Source organism: Theobroma umbraticum, unplaced genomic scaffold, assembly GCF_002168275.2.
Source record: "Theobroma umbraticum cultivar Fairchild unplaced genomic scaffold, ASM216827v3 scaffold_302.0, whole genome shotgun sequence".
In the NCBI taxonomy this organism is placed as follows: Eukaryota; Viridiplantae; Streptophyta; class Magnoliopsida; order Malvales; family Malvaceae; genus Theobroma; species Theobroma umbraticum.
In genome coordinates, this window is record NW_018397287.1 from 218,384 (window position 1) to 240,144 (window position 21,761).

At 29.9% G+C, this 21,761-nt stretch overlaps 1 protein-coding gene and 1 pseudogene across 7 annotated transcripts; both read left to right on the top strand.

Annotated features, from left to right (window-relative positions):
- Positions 1-2,429: 2,429 nt before the first annotated feature.
- On the top strand, positions 2,430-3,735 carry LOC149526229 (protein ANTAGONIST OF LIKE HETEROCHROMATIN PROTEIN 1-like; annotated as a pseudogene).
- A 9,921-nt stretch (positions 3,736-13,656) lies between these two features.
- LOC110428545 (NAC domain-containing protein 17-like) lies at positions 13,657-17,800 on the top strand. Of its 7 annotated transcripts, none has more exons than XM_021444399.2 (6): positions 13,657-14,076; positions 15,377-15,654; positions 15,740-16,432; positions 16,562-16,684; positions 16,763-16,916; positions 17,232-17,800. In XM_021444399.2, exons 1-6 carry the CDS (start codon positions 13,884-13,886, stop codon positions 17,576-17,578), a joined length of 1,788 nt encoding a protein of 595 aa, XP_021300074.1. In that variant the 5' UTR covers positions 13,657-13,883; the 3' UTR covers positions 17,579-17,800. The 7 variants fall into 7 exon arrangements, with proteins under 7 accessions (XP_021300074.1, XP_021300075.1, XP_021300070.1 ...); XM_021444400.2 differs by having other exon boundaries at positions 16,568-16,684; XM_021444395.2 differs by having other exon boundaries at positions 15,740-16,684.
- Positions 17,801-21,761: the final 3,961 nt, after the last annotated feature.

The window sequence follows — 21,761 nt, forward strand, 5'->3', positions numbered from 1 at the left end:
AGCTATTCCATGTCTCATGGAATAACTTTCAAAATCATTATGACTAAAGTGCCCCTCTTAGATTTAAAAAATTACAACCTTATCTATATAAAAAAAATTTTCTCTCTCTTCTTCTTTTCCCTCCTTATCTCAATCGTATGGTTCTCTTCCATGATTTTCAGCTTCACCAGTCACCATCGCCTCTCTCATCCACCTTTCTAGCTACATTGCTCTCTTCCACAAGTACTTGCTTATTTTGCTCTTGTTTTTTGTTGAAAGTGGAAATGACCCAAATGTTGAATTAGCTTATGTTCGAAGTGATTTGAATTTATCTGATTTGTGTATTTTTTGACTTTTTATTTGTGAGTCAAGTTTGTTTTTTGTTGTTTCTTTGACTCATTGTTTGTATTATGGATTATGCTTAATGGCTGTGATTTGACTTAATTTTGGTGCATATATTTTTTTTGAAAGTTAAAAAGAATTCATTCATATCAACAAAGGGAACCTTTATACATCCAGGACAATATCAAGCCTGATTGAATTAAACCTATCCCCGGAAACAACTAGTTAAAAAAAACCACTAGCAACGTCCCCTGCCTCACCTAGCAAAAGCCAACCCAACCTATATACAGTATCAACTCACCAACACAAGGTCAAGACCAAAACAAAAAAAAAAAACAAAATTAGTACGGTAGGAAACACGACCATCTGCTGGTTTCCTATCTTACTAATACCCCTATCTTAGTTTTGGTGCATATTAGGAAGTAGTTTTAAGTAAAAATGGTAGATTTGGGTTAGTTTTGATGCATAATGCATAATTCTTAATTTACAAATAATTTATGAGTATATAAATATCTATCTCTAATATAAACTAGCTAATTATAAATCTGACCAATACAAAGCAATTAGTAAAATCCATATGAGCACCATCAATCTAGACTTGATATTCCAAATGCCTAGTTGATACTCTATTTTAGTCTTGAAACAAGAAATACATGATGTTGTTAAAATATCAAATTTCAATATAGTATGAATCTTTAGTTATTGGGTATAAGAGTTTCAACTTTCAACAATATTAGTTCACAAGAGGAAGTTTTTAGAAGGTTAAATCTCATAAAGACACTTTTAGCTAGTTAAATTGTCTAATTACAGTACTTTTGTTAAAAGGAAAGATATGATTATGAATGAAACAAGCAGAAACTTCACAGGATGTGTCATAGCCTAGGTTCTATAAATTCCATGTAAAGCCTTCACACATGTACATATGTAATAAATGTGAATCAAATTGCTCACACAATCAATCTACCTTGGAGGCTAATATAATTGGTGATTTGGCTTGGTATATATAGTTGACTTAATGGGAAGGGGTGATTAAAATTGTATGCATCACTGTTGGTGTTTGGTTGGAGAATCCCAACCCTCTTAATGCCAAATGCCCAACTCTTTATCCCTATTAAATTCCACAACAAACTCTCATCATGCCAATACCCATCAATGCTACCTTTATCTATCTCTTTTGATAATGCTATCCATTATCCACCCAACCATATCATTGTGAATTTTTTCCCCCAACGCAATGCAAAATGTTCTCAATTTTTGTCTTTATAAATGCTAAGAAAAAGTTCAAAATTTTGTTTAAATTTTTATTAAAGAGGAATCAAGTTATAATCATTATTCATAATTATTGTGCAACCTTATAATGATAATATAAAAATTTTAAAAAATACTAATTGTGCATACACGCTTATTTGCTCGAGTTAAGGTGATATTTAAATATATTATGATAGATATCAAGTGAGGTTGATTATACAAATTAATCAAATAATTAAATTAATGAATGTGATAATCAACTTATATATTAACTTCAACAGACCCACTCAAGCCCTAATTTATTCTTATCCCCACACTTGTGCTTCACCTCAACCAGCTTACATTCAACATGCTCAATAGAAAATATTGCTCACCTTATTAAAAGATATATTTGTTAAAAACTCTTTTTTCACCTTATTCACACTTACTTTTTAAATTCCATAGATTTCAACCTCTTAGTTGAAATTTAACTTAATTTAGAGCTTGTAACGTTGTAATTGGAATTGTCATAGTCCTTGAATTCTACTATAAATATACAATTAAATAAGGAAAAATTTAAGGTAAAGGGCTTTTAAATACGATTTCTATTAAGTAAGGTAAAGGGCTTTTGAAAGTTAATTGAAATCAAATTCACTATTTTAGGATATTGATGCAAAGATACATACAACATGGCCATAAATTAATATTATTTATTTATTTATTTTGTTTTATTTTCTTACGTTTTATATGCCATATGACTCTAATTTTTTTGTACGTAATAAAATAGATTAGAACATTTATTTTTTATAGTCATGGTTCATTTACGTTTGAGAAGAGATGTTGAACGATGAAAAAAACTACTAGCAATATTTAAATTTTATATGGAGATTTGTCGTGCTGTTAATTTGTTCTTGACTTTATTGTCTGCAACGTCGACTTTATGTACTTATAGGCCAAGAATTAGATCTTATGTACTAGATTTTATTGCAAATCGAGAGCAATCGAGAGCATGTGAGGCAATTTGTGTATGATAATAATATTTCATGTATTTTACAAATTAGGATGAATAGACAGACCCTTTTTAAATTATGTGAAATATTAAAAAGTATTGGAGGATTGAAGTCAACAAAGAACATGCTTGTAGATGAGCAATTAGCAATACTCTTACATATTATTGCTCATCATGTTAAGAATCGAGTAATTAGTTTAAATTTTAAAAAGTTAGATGAGACAATTAGTCAACACTTTTATAATGTTTTAAATGTAGTGTAAAAATTGTAAGAACATTTGTTTAGAAAACTTGAGCCCATTCCAACAAACTCTACAGACAATTAGTGGAAATGGTTTAAGGTAAATTATTGATCATATTACCTCTATAACTATATATACAAAACATCAATAGATTTACTTATAAGTAATTCATTACCTTTGATTTGTAAAATTGTTTAGGTACTCTAAATGGGACATACATTAGGGTTAAGGTGCCAAGTGTAGATAAACCTAGATATCACACTCATAAAAGGAATATTGCAACAAAAATGTTGGTGTATATACACCAGACATGTAATTTGTTTTTATGTTTTTTGGCTGTGAAGGGTCTGTAGTTGATGGCAAAGTTATTCGAGATGCACTGAGGAGGAGAGATGGACTTAAAGTGTCTCATGGTAAACTTTCCTATGATAATAGGAGGGTATTTCAAATTATGCATTATATGATTATTTTAATTAAAAATAACTTATTTAGTTTGTTTTATATAGGTTGTTATTACCCAATTGATGCAGGTAATACAAATTTTAAAGGCTTTCTTGCATCTTTTAAGGGTCAACGATATCATTTGAATGAATGGCATCAAGGCCATGAACCAAGCTATCTGAAGAAATTTTTAATATGAAACATACAACTACTCGCAATGTTATAAAGAGGTGTTTTGGGTTTTTGAAAATAAGGTGAGGTATCCTTAGGAGTCCATCATTTTATCCAATTAAGATATAAAATTGGATTATTATAGCTTGTTTGCTTCATAATATTATTAGGAGGGAGATGAGTTTTGATCTTATTGAAGTTGATTTAGGGGAATATACTCAAACTAACAAAGCAGTTGATGAGGATTTAATAAGTTTTATTAATCCCATTGATATTTGGAGTAATTTGAGAATGGAATTAGAAAATCAAATCTTTAATGAATGACAAGCATCTAAGCAAAATAAGGATTGACATTTGTTAAGCATATTGTTAATTGAAAATTTGTTTTTGTTTTTTTTTCCTTTGTCAATACAAGTTTTGCTTTTTTCTAGTTTGTTATTAGTGTCTTAATTTTTTGTCATTTGTTGCCATTAATTGTTGTTTATGTTGAACTTTTTATCATGTGAATAAAGTTTGACAAAATTTAATATAATATTAGATAAATCTCTTTATCCCTTATTCTTTTAGTATTATAATTTTTTTATAATAAAATATTTAGTGTATGGTAGAAAACAAAGTCTGCATCTTCAACCCTAGCTTCTCAAAGTTCAAAAGGAACCAAAAGAAAATGAAATTATCATGAAGATGTTGCACTTATTTCAACTTAGATTGATTTGCACAATATAGGAAAATACAGTGCTAACACTAGTTTTAGAGGTGGCTATCTAATGGAACTTGAAAATATGCTTGCAACAAAATTACTAAATGCAAACTTGAAGGTGAAACCTTATATAGAGTTTAGAATAAAGACTTTGAAAAAAGAATAGGCCATTATATATAATATGGTGCAAAGGACACATACCAATGGATTTGGGTGGGATGATCAAAGGAACATGATTGTTACTAATGATCCTGTATGGGAATCTTACATACGGGTAAGTTTTTAGTTTGAACTTATTTAAGTATTTTCATCTTAGTTTCTTAATAATAACATAACTAATAGTCACCTTTTTTATTATTATTAAAGTCACAAGGAGCCTGCCCCTTTTAGAAGAAAGAATTTTCTTTTCTTTAATGAGCTTAGTCTTATGTATGCAAGAGATCGTGCAACAGGAAAAGATGCACAAACTGCAGCAGATATCCTCGAAGAAATGCAATAATGTAATGACACAATAAATGAGAAAATTGAAGGTGAAAACCTAGCTTAATATAGTTTTGACAATGAAGATTGTTCTAATATTCAACCTTAAACATCAGCTCGTAAAAGTGAAACTACTTCAGCAAGGAATAGGAAACGGCCAAATGAGACGAGTGATCCCATTACATTCCAATCAATTATTACTGTTGCCATGATATTGGGTGAAAACATAAAAGAGGTTGGAATTGAATTCAGCAAGAATGTTGAGGCAAAGGTAAACATCCAACAAAAGGCTCAAGAGCTAGATAGGATTTTAAGTCAAGTAGAGTGATTGACAGGGAAAGAAAGGGTTCTTACTTCAATCAAACTTTTCAAATCTCCAACTCTTATGTTTGTGTTTTTCAGTATTACTCTTGATCGAAGACTTGAATGGCTGAGTACATTTTTTGCTGATCGTTAAGCTCGGATGGCTCTAAAACTTTTTGTGAATGTATGCTCATGATATTGTAATTTTTTGGCATGTGTGATTGATGTTGATACTAATTATAAGGTTCATTAACAAGTCTAAACCTTTTGAGCTTACCGTTGTGTTATTGGTTGTATAATGATGTTGTTATTGTAGCTACCTTAATTTCAAAGATATGATTTTCCGTTTAATATATCAAAAGACATGATTTTCTATTTCTATTAGCTTTTTAATTTTTCTCAAATATTTCTTCTCTAATATTTTGTTTAAACAATATTTTGAAAATGATCCATAATATGTGAAGAATTGACTAAAAATAAACATCTATATACAAAATTTAATTAATTATGATGGGTAACATATAATGTGATTAAATTATAATTTAGAATAAATGTCCATTTATAAAATTATGTGAGTAAATTATAATTATTTTTACATTTGGGATAAAATACAAATATGTGATAAAATATAATTAACTTTATGTATATAATGAAGGGAAGAATTTTCAAAGTTCATATTCATTTCTTATATCCTTTTCACTTACACTTAAATGTTTTCAATAAGGGCACAGAGACTAATTAAGTTATGGGTAGTTTTTAAGAAATTTCAAATGCAATATACTAATGTTTTTGTCATGTCAAAAAAAAAGAGATTGTTAGCCTTAAATTGCATCATTTTTTGATTTGACAAAAATTACAGATTGTCTTAAACATAATGTCAAGCATTTGAAATTATCTCAAATATATTTTTAATCCTTTAAGGTCACTTAATTGTGTGAAAAGCCATGCATCATTTGAAAATATCATAAAAGTTTTCAAACAATGCATATTCAGCTAAGAAAATAAAAAGTAAACATGCCTTGAATTATTATTTGATTGTAGGAATAAAGCAAGGAAAAAATAGCTGAAGAGAGGCATTAAAAAGCTAAGGAAACCTCAAGACACAAGTCAAAAGTCGACCATAGAAAAGTTCAAGTGGATCCAAAGGCAGAAAGAGTACAAAACTTTAAGAATATAAAGCCAAAGTCAACCCAGGAGTGCTTATAATCGACCCCATTCCAGAAAGCTCAAGAAGATGAAGAATTAAACAAACATAGTCAACCCTGGCTCGAGTATAGTCAATCTTGACAAGTCAAAAGCCTAAGAAAGAGGACTTTACACAGCCATAATCAACCCTAGCCAAAGGATAGTCAACTACCACAACCTAGATTTACAAAAATCACGCCTTCAAGATTTAAATCGAATAGAGGAATGTTATTTGACTATGGAACCCTAATGTGAGAAATTTGAAGAACATAGTCAACCCTAAAAGTGTAGTAGTTGACCCTCAAGCTTCAATAATAGTTAGATTTAATTCAAACTTGTGTTTAACAGTTCTAAATTAAACAAACATAGTCGACCTTGGCTCGAGTATAGTTGACCCTGATAAGTTAAAAGCATGAGAAAAAGGACTTTACATAGTTATAGTCAACCTTGGCCAAAGGGTGGTTGACTACCATGCCTAAACTTGCAAAAATCATGCTCTTAAGGGTCAAATCGAATAGAAGAAGGTTATACTCAACTATGGAATCCTAATTTGATAAATTCGAAGAACATTGTTCACCTTATTTGACCTTAGGAGCATTATAGTCAACCCTTAAGCTTTAAGAATGGTTAGATTTGATTCAAACTTGTGTTTAACGATTCCAAACTTCATATCAACTATAAATAGTCTGCTTTGAGTCATTTGGAAACAAGGAAAAACCTGAGATAAAGTTTCAAACCCTCGGGAGACCTCCAAAAGCTTATCCTCACTCTCTAGCTTCATTTTAGTCTTTCACCAGGCTTTGAAGAGTCATATACTTGCTTAATTCAAGTTGAAATATCTTCTTTCACTACACTTAAGCATAAACTCCTAGCACCTAACCTTTGTAGAGGCATTTTCTTGCTAAACATTATACTCCATTGTAAAAGTTCTAACTTAACCTTAAAAAGTTATTTGTGAGTTCATGGTTTAGCCCGTAAAAACCATTGTTGAAGAGTTTGCCTGATCTCGTGAAAAAGCATTATAAGAGTTTTGCTTTACACCGTGAAAAAGCATTGTGAGGGTTTCACTTGATCCCGTGAAAAGTTCATTTTCGTTATTAGATTTGAAATTCCTTAATGTTCCAAGAGAGTGGATATAGGTGCTAGAAAAAGCTCAACCACTATAAAAATCTTATGTCTTATTCTTAATTTTTTGCATTGTGATTTATTGCTTGCATTTAGCTTAGGAAAATATTTTACCTTGATTCATTATTTTTGCTTAGGAAAATATTATATCTTGATTCATTATTTGTGCTTGTACTTAACCTAGGAAAATATTTTTACTTTGATTTATTATTTGTTCATTACTTGACTTGGGAAAATATTTTTACTTTGATTTATTATTTGCCCATTACTTGACTTAAGAAAATATCTTTACTTTGATTTATTATTTGTTCATTTCAATTTATTATTAAAAATTTGTTTAGAAAGATCACACACTTTATTTTTGACATAAAAAGAGATTTTTAGTTGCAAAAGCTTTTATTTTTATACTTAATTTTCAAAAGAATTTTTAAATACCAATTCATCCCTTCTTGGTATATTACTTATTGAGACTTCTACACTATCAAGACAAAACATATTCATTTTCACATTTGCTTTCTCTCTACTTATTTGCCTTTCTCCTACTTTCTTTAAATTTCCTTTACCACCGAAGGTCGGTATAGAGTGACGACGACATCGGTGCCTCCACGGTAAGATTTGGCTGCGAGAAACATCAATCTAGCACTCCACAGCTATATCTTATTGAGGAAGCATTAGATCTGGCAGCCACAGCCAGATCTGGCAACTAAAGCATTGGATTAAGCGTTTCATGGCCAAATCTAGTCATGGGAAACATCGAACAAATGCTCCATGGCCAAATCCGATCGTGGGAAACGTTGATCTTGTACTTCATGGCTAGATCCCCGTGGTTGGATTTGGCACTCTATAACCAAATTTGATTGTGAGAAGCGCCAATCTAGCTTTGGCCAAAAGGAATGACAAATTCGCACTTCACTACACTAGCTACAACTTCAATGGTCCATCGACCAAAAAGAAAAAAAAGAAAACCAAAATGAATTCAAAATAAAAAATTTTATAAATTGTAAGAAATTAATATTTTAAGTTTGAAAATTAAATTAAAGTTTTAATTATAAATTATTTATATTTCAATCATTTAAAAATAAAGAATAAAGAATAAAATAATCATATTACTGCTTTAATTATAAATTATTAATATTTTAAATAAACTAAAATTATTAATATTTTAGAAAATAAAATATAAATAAATAAACATATTAAAGTTTTAAATAAAAATTTATTAATATTTTTAATAAATGATAAATAAATAAATATTTAAAATTAAAAATAAAATCTTATAATAAATAATATTTTTGTTTTTTAATAATCTATTCCTTTATTCTAATGTTATTTTTACTAGCCAAATATTGGAATAAGCCATAAAAGTAATTTCATTTTATGAACCAAACTACATAATAGCTTTTTTTTGTCTTATTTTATTTCCACAAAATAGTCATTCTATTCTATTTTATTCCATAAACCAAACATGCCTTTAATGTATTGTTAGATTTGTCAAAGATTGCATTGGACCCTCTAATTGATTAGAAAAAAAGGTGTATTGACCAATAACTACTTCAATCTTTAGGTAATGTTTTTGTTAAGTAGTATACATGTTTTCAATTATAATATATATAGGCTATCCTAACACATTAATTTAAACTAATTATAATTATTTTCTTTAATATTTTAGGGATGTTCGTATGGGGTTTTGGTGATTGGTCGAAAATCTACGTTGTGGAATTTATGAATATGTTGTGTAACTTATGTAGTTGACATGTAGTGAATTTATGGTATTACAAATGTTAGCTCAATAATAATGTGAAAATATCCAAAAAAGGATGAATTGGATTTACAAAAAAATTTTGCAACAAATTCAACTTTTAATGAAGACAAGCTTGAAGACAAGTCTCTCAAATTTGTTTTCACTTTAAAACATGCCAAAAGTAATTTAATAAACAAATTCATGAACAAATAAGTTGAAAACAAAATTTCCAAACTCTTCAAAATAAAATGCACAAGTGTAAATAGTGAACAGTAAGTTTCTCAAATTTATTTTTACTTGAAAGTAAGCCAAAATTAATTCGATGAACAAATTAATAAGTAAATTGTAAACAAAATTTTCAAAACTTCTTAAAGGTGAAATGCACAAGTTCAAAGAGTAAAAAGTAGAAAGAAAGGACACAAAGAATTTATAAAAGATCGACTCATTTCATAGGTGCTTATATTCTCTCTTTTAGCAAGCTAAGAAGTTTAATCCATTATTAAATAAATTCAATACAATGTCTTTTAAAGGTTTAACTATAACCATTACCTTTTCAAGATTCAATACTACCTTTTCAAAGCTAAGGTGTAACCTTTTACTTTCTTACAACATTGAGTAGCAAGGATACATCTAGAAGATAAGTTAAGTATGATTCTTGAATATTTGATCCTTTTCTTCATTCTTCTAATATTGTAAATGTGTTGGAGTAGTCTTTTTTATAGTTGGAAAAGGCTTTAGAATCGCTGAAAATGATTTAGTGAAGAAACTAATTGTTTTTTTTTTTTAATTTCGTGTCTAAAAACTAGTTCTGGACCGCAAGTTTCGATACGTTTCACTAGGTATTGATGCATTTGGTCGAGATATTAATACTTTTCATAAGGTATCCATACCTTGCATTTATAAGTATTCTATGTAAAATGTATCGATACCCAATGCAAAAGTATCGATATTTGTAGCTTAAAACATTGAAAATTCATCTTTTTAAATCTAATTTGATGCCAAATATTTAGACATTTCAAAAGCAAATGCGAGGGCAGTTTAAAACTAATTTAAACAAGTTCAAAAATAATTCAAGCAATTTTAAAACTTATTCAAGTAATTTGAAACTTTTTACATGGAAACACTTAAGCACTTCAAAACTTACAAGTTTAAAAACTATTCAAATAAGTTCAAAACCTTATTCAAACAAGTTCAAAGATCAATCAAATAAGTTCAAAAATCATTGAAGCAATTTTGATCATTTTTGTCATTTCAAAGCTATAGTCATTTTAAAGTTAATAAAGCTAACATATAAATATGCATAATTTTTTTTTGTTGTTGTGAAATTTATACTATTGTGATTGTGGAATACAATTTATTTTTGCTAACTAATAATACTTTTATTCATCTTTTTTTTAAAAAATATGTTGTAAAAATTTAAAATATTATTTAATATTTTTGAAAAGGTTTACAAATTGACCAATTGACTTGAACAACTAAATAGTGGTCAATTCATTTATGTTAAATAATACTACAATGCTTAGTTAGTCAATTTTCTCTCTCCCAAAATCTATTCCATCAATTTTTGAGTTTTTTTCATCCGAACTAACCAACTACTCTACCCTATATAAGATTAGCATTTTTTCTTACCCAATAATGATTTTGTATATCCTTAATTTAAGGATGTAGCAAGTAAATCGGTTTGCATAAATACGATAGTAATAAAATTTTTTATACAAATACAAAAAAATATTACATAAATTATACAAAATGATTAATATGATTAATTTTAAAAATTGTTTTTAGAGATGTCAACTTAACCCAACTCTATACTTATTTATTAAAAGTCTCCCTTGAAGGGAGCAATTGGTTGACATTTAGTGCTCCCAATTGACAAATATTTAATTATTGTGATTGTGTTATTTTCCTGATAATAATTATGCTTATTATTACTCTCTTCTTCTATTTCTTTTGTTCTTTTTTATCTTTTAAATAGATATTGAATGCTTTTATAATCAACATTTGTACTCTCACAGTCATCGAGCATTCTTTTTTTTTTTTTAATGAATTCGTTGTTTTTATTTTTTTTTCATACTGTTTTTTCAATAACCTACCTTTTTATTTATATATTCTTAAAAAAAAGGTTAAATATCTATAAATATGAAATAAGTTTGAAATATATTGCCGAAATCTTTTCTCCTAAATGTATTAACCAACTTGTGTCATATTTGGTTTAATGTTGAAGATTATTCATATTATTTGTACATAATCTTTCATTTTTGTTAACGGATCAATGTTTGGTTACTTCATTTATAATCGTTTGGTTCTAAAAAGAACATCGTTCTTCTTGTTAACATAAGAGGAGACTAATCTATAGTTAAAAATCGAAATGAAATATATTTTGGAATTACTTATGATGCAATGTGTCCGATTAGGTAACTCTATAACCATGGCAATTACTTATGAAATCATGTAATAAACTTAAATAGTTTCTTGCTTTCATTTATAAATTGGTAGCTGCTTGACTAAATTAACAAACAAGACATCCTTTGTAAAATAAATTATTTTTACGTATATTATTTTAATTACTATCAAATCAAAATTTATTATAATGCTTCGTTTATAAGATATATCCCAAAAGTAACGCATGGGTCACTCTCTAGTTTATTTGAAAAGTTGCATCCTCATCTTTCTTAGAAAAGAAGAAAGTTAAGATTTTCCAAAGACTGAAGCAAGTAATAAGAGGAGATGGTTTCCAAGTCCTATTGTAAAGCATTGACCGATGTGAAGGGAGAGAAAGTTCCAATTTGTTCAACCCTCCGTGCAATGCATGAATAGGGCAAACTCTTTAAGAAAGGAGCTAATCAAATAATCATTCATGTGAAAAAAGGAAGAAAAAAAAGGGAAAAAGGCTTAGTCAATTATCATTCAAGGGTTGACAACCTCTACCATTAGACAAAGCTTGTTATAAATAAGTAGGCAAAATGAGATTGAATTTTGTTCATAAAGGGAACCTTCCTTTCCATTTTATACCTAAATATGTTGTACATAATTCCTTTTTCTTTATTTCTGAGGTTTTTTTTAAAAATTAAAATATTAATATAAATTTTTAAATATTTTTAATAATAAGTTTAATTTAAATGGGGTGAGATTTAGATTTGAATTCAAATCTGAATTTTAAAAATGTTAATTGAGTCTATTTCGATCCGTAGACACCATATATATACTCATTTCTCTTCTTAAATCCCTCAATTTTTTAGATTAATTAAATATAAATTAACTTTGTTTTTATTAATAAACTTTGGTCCTTCTTTTTTGGTGCAAATGCTTCTTCTTTGTAAGATTATAGTTTAAATTATTACATTATCATCCAGAAATTACTTATTCTTTTAAAGAAGTTAACAATCTTTAAACTAAATTCATGTGTTTTTATTTTTCATTTTTCTTAACCATCTTTATATTTAATCTAATGCTCTTTCTCATTGTTACATGGTTTTTGGGATCGAGCTCAATCCCAAATATTATTATATTAATAAACTAATTTTTATTTTTAAAATATATTTAAAAATGTTAAAATATTAATATAATTTTTTGAATATTTTGTTAATAAATTTAATTTAAATGAAGGTTCAAGTCCAAATTTGAACTTAACTTTTGAAAGTGTCAATTGAGTAACTCTCTACTTTCTCATTTCTCCCTTTAAATTCATTCTTTTTCTAAAAAAAAAAAAACTACAAAACTATGAACCAAAACATAATTGCAAAACATTTGATAAACTTTTAATCATTTATGTAGACAAATATTCTTATAAAATTATTTTTTTCACACGTGCCTCTCATGTTATGTTAGCATATATAATAAAAAACATGATAAGATTGTAAAAAGATAACCAAAAAAAAAAAAGATTGATTTGTATATCAAATCATTCTATATTATAACCTATATTAATTGTATTATATAATAAATGCTACTTTTACTATTTTATTGGGTAATTGGTTTTTTCTTACATGCATTTAATAATCAGATTTATTGAATTTATATGAAATGGGGATATTATTAAGGTTTCATTTGATGATAAGAAAACAATTTGGTGAAGGAAAAATTTTTTTGTATAAAATATTTTAATGGCAAATTTAATATTTTTAAATTATTTAAATAATAAAATAAAAATAGTTTTTTGTTATTTAGATAACTCAATAAAAATATTTTTCATTATAATTCATTTTTAAATATTTTTTAAAAAATTAAAATCGAGGAGCCACACAAAATTAAAAATTATCATGTAAACATGTAAAGCTTTATATTGTTCATTTATTTGACATGAAAATTATTATTTTATTTTTTTGGAGAAGTGACATGATAATTATTGTTATATTGACTACGTCATACATGTTCACGTGATAATTTTAATTATATATATTTCTAATTTTAATAAATACAATGAACTAATAACTAAAGATTTATCTAATAAATTCTGTTAAAAAAATGTAATTTTTAGGCTTTTTCTAAAATTTTAATGCTATAATAATATAAAAGGTAAGCAGTCAGATTGGTGGTGAGCCGTCATACACTTTCATAGTTTCAAAGAAAGGAAATTTCCGAGTAACCACACCTTTCAGGGATTTAATGTGAGGCACTCAGTTTCGACATCAGCAGTGCCTGGGTTTGGACCCACCGGTCCGAACCAGCCCGGTTTTTAGGAACCAAGTCTCGCTATAAAAGTCCTCAGTCCAACCACTCCTAGCTATTTCCCCTTCACATTTCTTTCTTTGACTGCAATTATCTCTGTACCTCTTCTAAGGGTTTTTATCCTAATATCAGCTCTCCATGTAAATTAAATTTCTTGTTTTAAAATTTTGTTCTTGTTTGTATCATTTTTAGGGTTGTTGATCAGTTAGGTTTCTGAGTTTTTTTGTTTATTTTGTGAAAAAAAAGAGGAATTTTTTTTTATTATCAAGAGAGATGACAGTGACGGCGGCGGCGGCGGATTCGTGTTTGGGTGACGATCAAGTTTGGCCCCCGGGGTTTCGGTTTCACCCTACTGATGAAGAGCTGGTTCTTTATTATTTAAAGAGGAAGATCTGTAGAAGAAAGCTCAAGCTTGATATCATAAGGGAAACTGATGTTTACAAGTGGGATCCTGAGGAGTTGCCTGGTAATATTTCCTCTCTTCGTTTTGCCCTGAAATTTTGGTTAATTATTGATTCCTGATGTGGGGTTTTCTGGTTACATGTTTTCATTTTGTTGGTTTAACTCATATTATGGCGGCTTTATTTTTCGACCTACAAGTACTAAGGGTGTTGATTTGCTGCGTTGACTTTGTTTTTACTTTGATCGAATTGCCTATTTTTTTGGGTTGGGTTGAGGGGGTTTGTTTTGATTTGATCTGTTCTTCGTTTGCTTTTTAATGTGTTTGTATCCTGAGGGTTCTTTGGCTATTGATTTTTCTATACGCAAATTGCTGTTGCATAATTTTCCTTATTCATTTGAGAATATCCTGGGCTTGCGTTGACTTTGATTTGCACATTAATTGGACTGTTTGTTTGTTTATTTTGTTCCCATTTTGTTGGTTATTGGATGATTTTGATGACAATCCCAAGTGTAAAAATTGATTTGGATGACATGGGTTATAAAATTGTGTTGTCGTGTATGATTTATTCACGTTCCATACTACCATTTAAGAGTTGTGGGTTTATATCAGAATTCTGTTTGTTTTTGGTTGGGTATTGGCAGCCTACGGCTCGATATGTCTATGCTGTATCTCTGTTTGCCTTTGTAATTGCTTGATTAAATTGGTTTTGATGTTTTTATGTTTGTGTTGGTTAACAAAAATAACTATATTCTTGCTCTTTGCAGTTGGTATGTTTCCCTTGAATGTTTAATTGGGTATGTTTCACTATTAGCAGTTTATGCTTATGGTTCAATACGTCTAATATTATTTGGCTATTGGCAGTTTAAGTATGTTTATTTGGGTGTGTTCACTAAAATGTTTCCTTTGGGTGGCTTTTGGCAGTTTACCGTTCAATATGGAGAGATATCATTAGGTTTGCTTTCAATTAATTGGTGTGGCTTGATTGATATTCTCTTGGTTATTTGAAAATCACTGTTTTTCTGTTTGGGATTGGTTTTACTTTTAAGTGTTTGTTTAGTCATCTAAGACATTGGAGCTTTTGTTTATCTGAAAGCTAAGTTTAATTTTTAACCTCTGATTGATATGGTCTATGAAAATTGATGTAGGGGATCAATGATGAAGTTTTCAAATATCTTGATGTTTCTATAGAACAAGAATGGTTTGTTTTTGTTCCCATTTTAGGCTCTTGATGCTATCTGTTTTAGTTGGATTGTTCGTTTGAAAAAGTTTAGCAGTAGATTATGTTTGTTGGTTTCGAGTTTTTGATTTTGCTTTATTTGGTTGCATTATCAATTTTCTAATGAACAAAAAAAATGATAAACAGCACAATCGATACTGAAGAGTGGGGACAGACAATGGTTCTTTTTCAGTCCAAGAGACAGGAAATACCCTAACGGAGCAAGGTCAAACAGGGCAACCAGACAAGGGTATTGGAAGGCAACAGGAAAGGATCGTACTATTACCTGTAATTCTCGGGTAGTTGGCGTGAAGAAAACTTTGGTTTTCTACAAAGGGCGTGCGCCTAATGGTGAGCGAACTGATTGGGTGATGCATGAGTATACCCTTGATGAGGAGGAACTCAAGAGATGCCAGAACATGAAGGTATGCAGATTAAGAATTTCATAAGAAACTTGTCCTCCTGTATATGTGCTGTTTACTAATTCTGGATTTCTCTTTTGGATTTCAGGACTATTATGCTCTCTATAAAGTGTACAAAAAAAGTGGACCTGGCCCTAAAAATGGTGAGCAGTATGGGGCACCATTTAAAGAAGAAGAATGGGCTGAGGAGGAATATGTTAGTAACCCTGTTACAGTCACCCCTGTGAAGCTACCTAATGAGGCCATTCCTGATGATAATGTAAAAGCAAATGGTCAAGTTCAGTCTGCATTAAATGATATTGAGGAGTTTATGAGACAATTAGCTGATGAGCCTGCACTTCCACTGCCACAAGCTCAATCTGGCTATGCGTTGCCACAGGTTGTCAGTGAAGAAGAGACACAAAGTACTTTGCTGGACCCGTCTCCAAGGGGTGTTATCTTTCCTGAACCAATTGGGGTTTGCCATGAGCAGGCAGGCTTTGAATTCTCCCAGTCACCTACTTCTCATTTGCATGAGGCACCTGAGGTCACATCTGTTGCTGACCACTTTGGACAGGTACCTCAAATATGCGAGGAGGGTTTCCTAGAAATTGACGATCTCAGTGGTCCTCAAACTTTGACCCCCAATGTTGGGCAACCTGCAGAGAACGTGCAGTTCAATGAGTTGGATGGACTGAGTGAATTTGATCTGTTCCAAGATGCAGCCATGTTTCTACAGGACATGGGGCCTATAGATCAAGGAGCAGTTCCATTCTCATATACAGATAATATGATAAATCAGGTAAGTTACCAGCTGGAACCCCAATCAAATATAAGCCTGATGGAGCAGCAGTTGCAAACCCAGTCTAATTTAAACCTGATGGATCAGCAATTGCAACTCCAATCAAATATTAATCTGATGGATCCACAGTTGCAGCCGCAATTGAATGCCTTTGGGGTTAATCAGCATTTTCAGCCTCAGTTGAATGCCACTGGGGATAATCAGCGGTTGCAGCCTCAGTTGAATGCCTTTGGGGATAATATGTTAAATCAGGTGGGTAATCAATCTCAATCCTGTTCAAATATAAACCTGATAGATCAGCAGTTGTTACCCCATTCAAATGTGGCCCAGGTGGATTACCAGTTGCAGTTCCAGTCTGTTGGAGATGAGCTGGATCAACTAATTCAACTGGATCAGATTAATGGACCACTTTGGACACATGATCAGAGCAGTGATGTCTTCACTCCATCAGGATCAAATCTTGGGAATGCTGCTCCAACTTCAGGTAGAACAAGTTTGCATTCACTGAGCTATGCTTTTGTTTTGGACAAAGTTGCTGTCTTAGCCCATCCTTGCAGAGCTCTTGATCAGATGGATGGTTTGGTAGACATGCCAAAGTCCACATGGCAAAAGCCTTTTGTAAAGAGGGGAAATTAAGCCTGCTTTAAGAGATTTTTTGATACAAGTATTTCATTTATAGTACTTAAAGTGATTAGGATTCCAATATTCTACTCATTTTTGTCATAGGAAAAGCTGCTCTCTCAAATACTGCTTAACTGTAAAATTTTGCTTATATGTGGTTAATTTTGCTCATGTTTAGGTCTGATATACAATGGAAATAATCAAGACCAAGGTGACGAAAACGGAGGTGGCCCAAGCAGGTTTTCTTCTGCTTTGTGGTCGTTTGTGGAGTCAATACCTACTACTCCTGCTTCTGCAGCTGAGAATCCTTTGGTAAATCGGGCATTGGAGCGAATGTCTAGCTTCAGTAGGTTGAGATTAAATGCTAGAAACACTGCTGTTTCTGCAGTTAATGGTGCTGCAACTGCAAGGAGGACAGGCGGTAATAGGGGTTTCTTTTTCATATCTATTTTAGGTGCTTTGTGTGCTATCTTATGGTTCTTAATAGGAACCGTTAGGATTCTAGGGAGATCTATCTCTTCATGAAGATATATGTACATGGGAAGTTTTGTCATTATGTTCTACTGGGAGGTTGCTGAAATTATTGCGTAGTACTCCACATTTTGACAATAAATAGTTTAATGTCTCACATTAACTTTGAATGTAAAGGAAGAAGTGTTGGCCTAAGCAGGGTTGTAGGTATTTTATATTTCCTACTAGAATCCCTTATGTGTCTGGATTCCATTTTAGTGAGTAGTCTTATGTTTATATCTTCTGCTTTACTGTAACAAGTTATTCTGAAGCAATTAACTGAAATTAGCTGTCAGCAAACTCTTATCTCCAACTAGTGTTCATTGCTCCGGGATGCAAAATAGTTTTGCTTGCTCCAAAATTTAAATAAGTTTGTACAGAGAAAAAAAAAAAGGGGGTTTTCTTTACCAATTTCATAGTGGCAAATCAACATAGGAAAGGGTAACCTGAAGCAATTTGACTCACGTATAGGCATCTCAAGTTTCCGCTTCAGCTCAATAATCAACCAATTAAATTAAGGCATTTCAAAAAATAAAACTCAAAGATGGGATGTTTAAAAAATAATTTATTTTATATAATTGTAATTATTATTAGTCAAATTGAATCTTTAATGATGTTACATGTTATGTAGATGATATTATATGCCAAATTAAAATCAAGGTAATTGTCCAAAAAACAAAATGTTACACAGCAAACTAAGTGATTGGCAATGTGATTGCTGATCTAACTGGCATGGTTTTGGTGATTGCAGGATACGTTGATCCATTGGATTTGTGCTGTGGCAGCTATGGATGCCATGGGCACCATGTCGACTGTGGGGAAAAAGTTAATGGAACAGTTCATGGTAGTTCATGTAATCACCCATCAAGGCACATTAGTTGGGATGGCATACACTTCACTGAGGCAGCCAACCTGTGGGTTGCAAATCGCATTCTTAATGGCTCTTTCTCTGATCCTCCTGTTTCTATTGAGGAGGCTTGTCATCAGAAATAAATATAGGAGTATGGGTTCATTGTCTTCAATGTTTTTTGGTTTCAAAAATAGAGAATATTACTACTAAGAGCTGACTTTTGGATGTCTTTGGGGCCAAGTAATTGAAAGAGACAGTCATCTTGTATGAGCTCATTGTCCTCACCAAACTTAGACCATCCTCCACAGAACATCTACTTAGTACTGTACAGCTAAGTGAGGGGACAAGATCCTTCTGAGTTATAAAACAGGAAGTCATCAGTTCCTTCTTTGAGGGTGGAAAGTCATAACTCAGCACCAAGTAATGTTTGCAATTCCTTCATGATGGCAACATATTTGTTATGGCAGCAGGAAACAAAGTAAAGAAATAACAGAATCCAAAGCCAATGAGAATGAAGGCCTACCTTAAACAATTCATTTAAGTGAAAAAGCCTTACAAAATGTTATCATATGGCCGAAAGGAATCTCTTTCCATGCCTGTCGACAATTTTGGGTTGCTCTAATTTTGTATGGGAATTGGGTAATTGGTTGGGTTTAAAGTGAAAAAGTAGGGTTCAATTATATAATTACTATCTGTATTTCGTAAAAATATGAATTTAGTGTTCATATAATAATTTATGTAAATTAAGTTTTTGTATGTTTTTAATTTGTTAATTTTAGTCCAAACTTTATCACTGTTGAAGTTTTATTTTTTAAGTTTAATTTAGTGTTTTTGATCAAGTTAACATGACATTAATTGAGATGGCGTGTTATTAATTATGTGTTGACATAACATTGATCATGTTTATATTCCATTATTTGAACAGACAACTTGTTTGTGATAACATGACATGGCTACCAATCGACTAGACACTCCAAATTTTAATAAAAAAAAAACCCTAACCTTAAATTAATAAAACAGATTATGAAAAACAATCAAATTGGTCGAAGGAAAATTGTGATTAGTTTTGAATTAAGAATTGAAAAAGGGAAAAAAAATCTCGAATTGAAGATAAAAAAAAGACTCAAGAGGTAAGAACCAAGGAATGCCACATCAATATAAATTTATTATCAGTTCAATTAAAGCCACTTCAGCACAATAAATATAATGTCAGCACATAGTTAACATTATATCAACAAAAAAAATATATAGTGTCATCTCAATCAATGACATGACATGTCAATTTGTTCAAAATATCACACATCATCTTATTTATCGATAAAAATGTAATAATGCTAGGATTTGATCGAAATTAACAAATTAAAAAAATATGAAAATTTAATTTACATAAATAATTTTGTAAAAATTAGATTTATTTTTTATAAAATATAGAAATTAATTATATAATTTTAAGGAAAAAATAAAAAAAAAAAAGGGAATTGAATGACAAAGGTTTTAGATGTAGATTGAGAAGAGGGAGAGAGTTGGAGTGAGTGACTGCTTGAGCAGAAGGTGAAAATATTATATCAGAATCAATTAGCTAATCATACAGTTTTGTTTCCAAAGCCAATGAGAATGAAGGCCTACCTTAAACAATTCATTTAAGTGAAAAAGCCTTACAAAATGTTATCATATGGCCGAAAGGAATCTCTTTCCATGCCTGTCGACAATTTTGGGTTGCTCTAATTTTGTATGGGAATTGGGTAATTGGTTGGGTTTAAAGTGAAAAAGTAGGGTCCAATTATATAATTATATCTGTATTCCGTAAAAATATGAATTTAGTGTTCATATAATAATTTATGTAAATTAAGTTTTTGTATGTTTTTAATTTGTTAATTTTAGTCCAAACTTTATCACTGTTGAAGTTTTATTTTTTAAGTTTAATTTAGTGTTTTTGATCAAGTTAACATGACATTAATTGAGATGGCGTGTTATTAATTATGTGTTGACATAACATTGATCATGTTTATATTCCATTATTTGAACAGACAACTTGTTTGTGATAACATGACATGGCTACCAATCGACTAGACACTCCAAATTTTATAAAAAAAAAACCCTAACCTTAAATTAATAAAACAGATTATGAAAACAATCAAATTGGTCGAAGGAAAATTGTGATTAGTTTTGAATTAAGAATTGAAAAAGGGGAAAAAAATCTCGAATTGAAGATAAAAAAAAGACTCAAGAGGTAAGAACCAAGGAATGCCACATCAATATAATTTATTATCAGTTCAATTAAAGCCACTTCAGCACAATAAATATATGTCAGCACATAGTTAACATTATATCAACAAAAAAAATATATAGTGTCATCTCAATCAATGACATGACATGTCAATTTGTTCAAAATATCACACATCATCTTATTTATCGATAAAAATGTAATAATGCTAGGATTTGATCGAAATTAACAAATTAAAAAAATATGAAAATTTAATTTACATAAATAATTTGTAAAAATTAGATTTATTTTTATAAAATATAGAAATTAATTATATAATTTTAAGAAAAAAATAAAAAAAAAAAGGGAATTGAATGACAAAGGTTTTAGATGTAGATTGAGAAGAGGGAGAGAGTTGGAGTGAGTGACTGCTTGAGCAGAAGGTGAAAATATTATATCAGAATCAATTAGCTAATCATACAGTTTGTCCCTTTTCTTTCTTTTATTTCCCCCTAAAATTCACACCATGATCATATGTTTTGGATTATGTCAAGTTTCCATTTAAAGTTAAAATAACCCATCAAATTAAATTGTTATAATATTATTTAATAAAATTAAACTGGAAATTTATACCCATAAAAAGATTTATCAAATAATTGAATTTATAATGCACGTGAGTGTTATTAATTCATTATTTTTAAAGGAATTTTTAATAGTCAAAGTCTAATACGAATTAACATTTGATTTATATATTTATATTTGAATTACTTGTGCAATGATTTTATTATTTATAGTCAAAGTCACCGTACGACGTACCTCATCTTATGCGATCACATACCTCAATAATTACTCTCATAATTCTACTTCGTATGTAAAACATTTTTCAAGTTTGGCCAAAAAATCACATTTTCAATTTTTAAAACGAATGTGAAAAAAATAAAAAAAAGTTAAAATAAAATTTATAAAATAAAAAAAGTTTGTAAATTTATAAAATTAAACAAGTTTACTTCTCATTAAATAATTGAAGATTAAAAAAATAAAAATGATTAAATTATACTTTAGGATAAGTAAAAAAATGAAAATAATAATAATAATAATATTAGAGTTTTATAAAACTGGGAGCTTAGCGTTGCTTTGGGGTTGAA

Coding starts and splice junctions, on each gene's coding strand:
- LOC110428545 (XM_021444394.2), top strand. CDS start 13,884: ATGACAGTGACGGCGGCGGCGGCGGATTCGTGTTTGGGTGACGATCAA. Junction 14,077..15,376: donor GGATCCTGAGGAGTTGCCTG/GTAATATTTCCT, acceptor AATGATAAACAG/CACAATCGATACTGAAGAGT. Junction 16,917..17,231: donor GAATGCTGCTCCAACTTCAG/GTAGAACAAGTT, acceptor GCTCATGTTTAG/GTCTGATATACAATGGAAAT.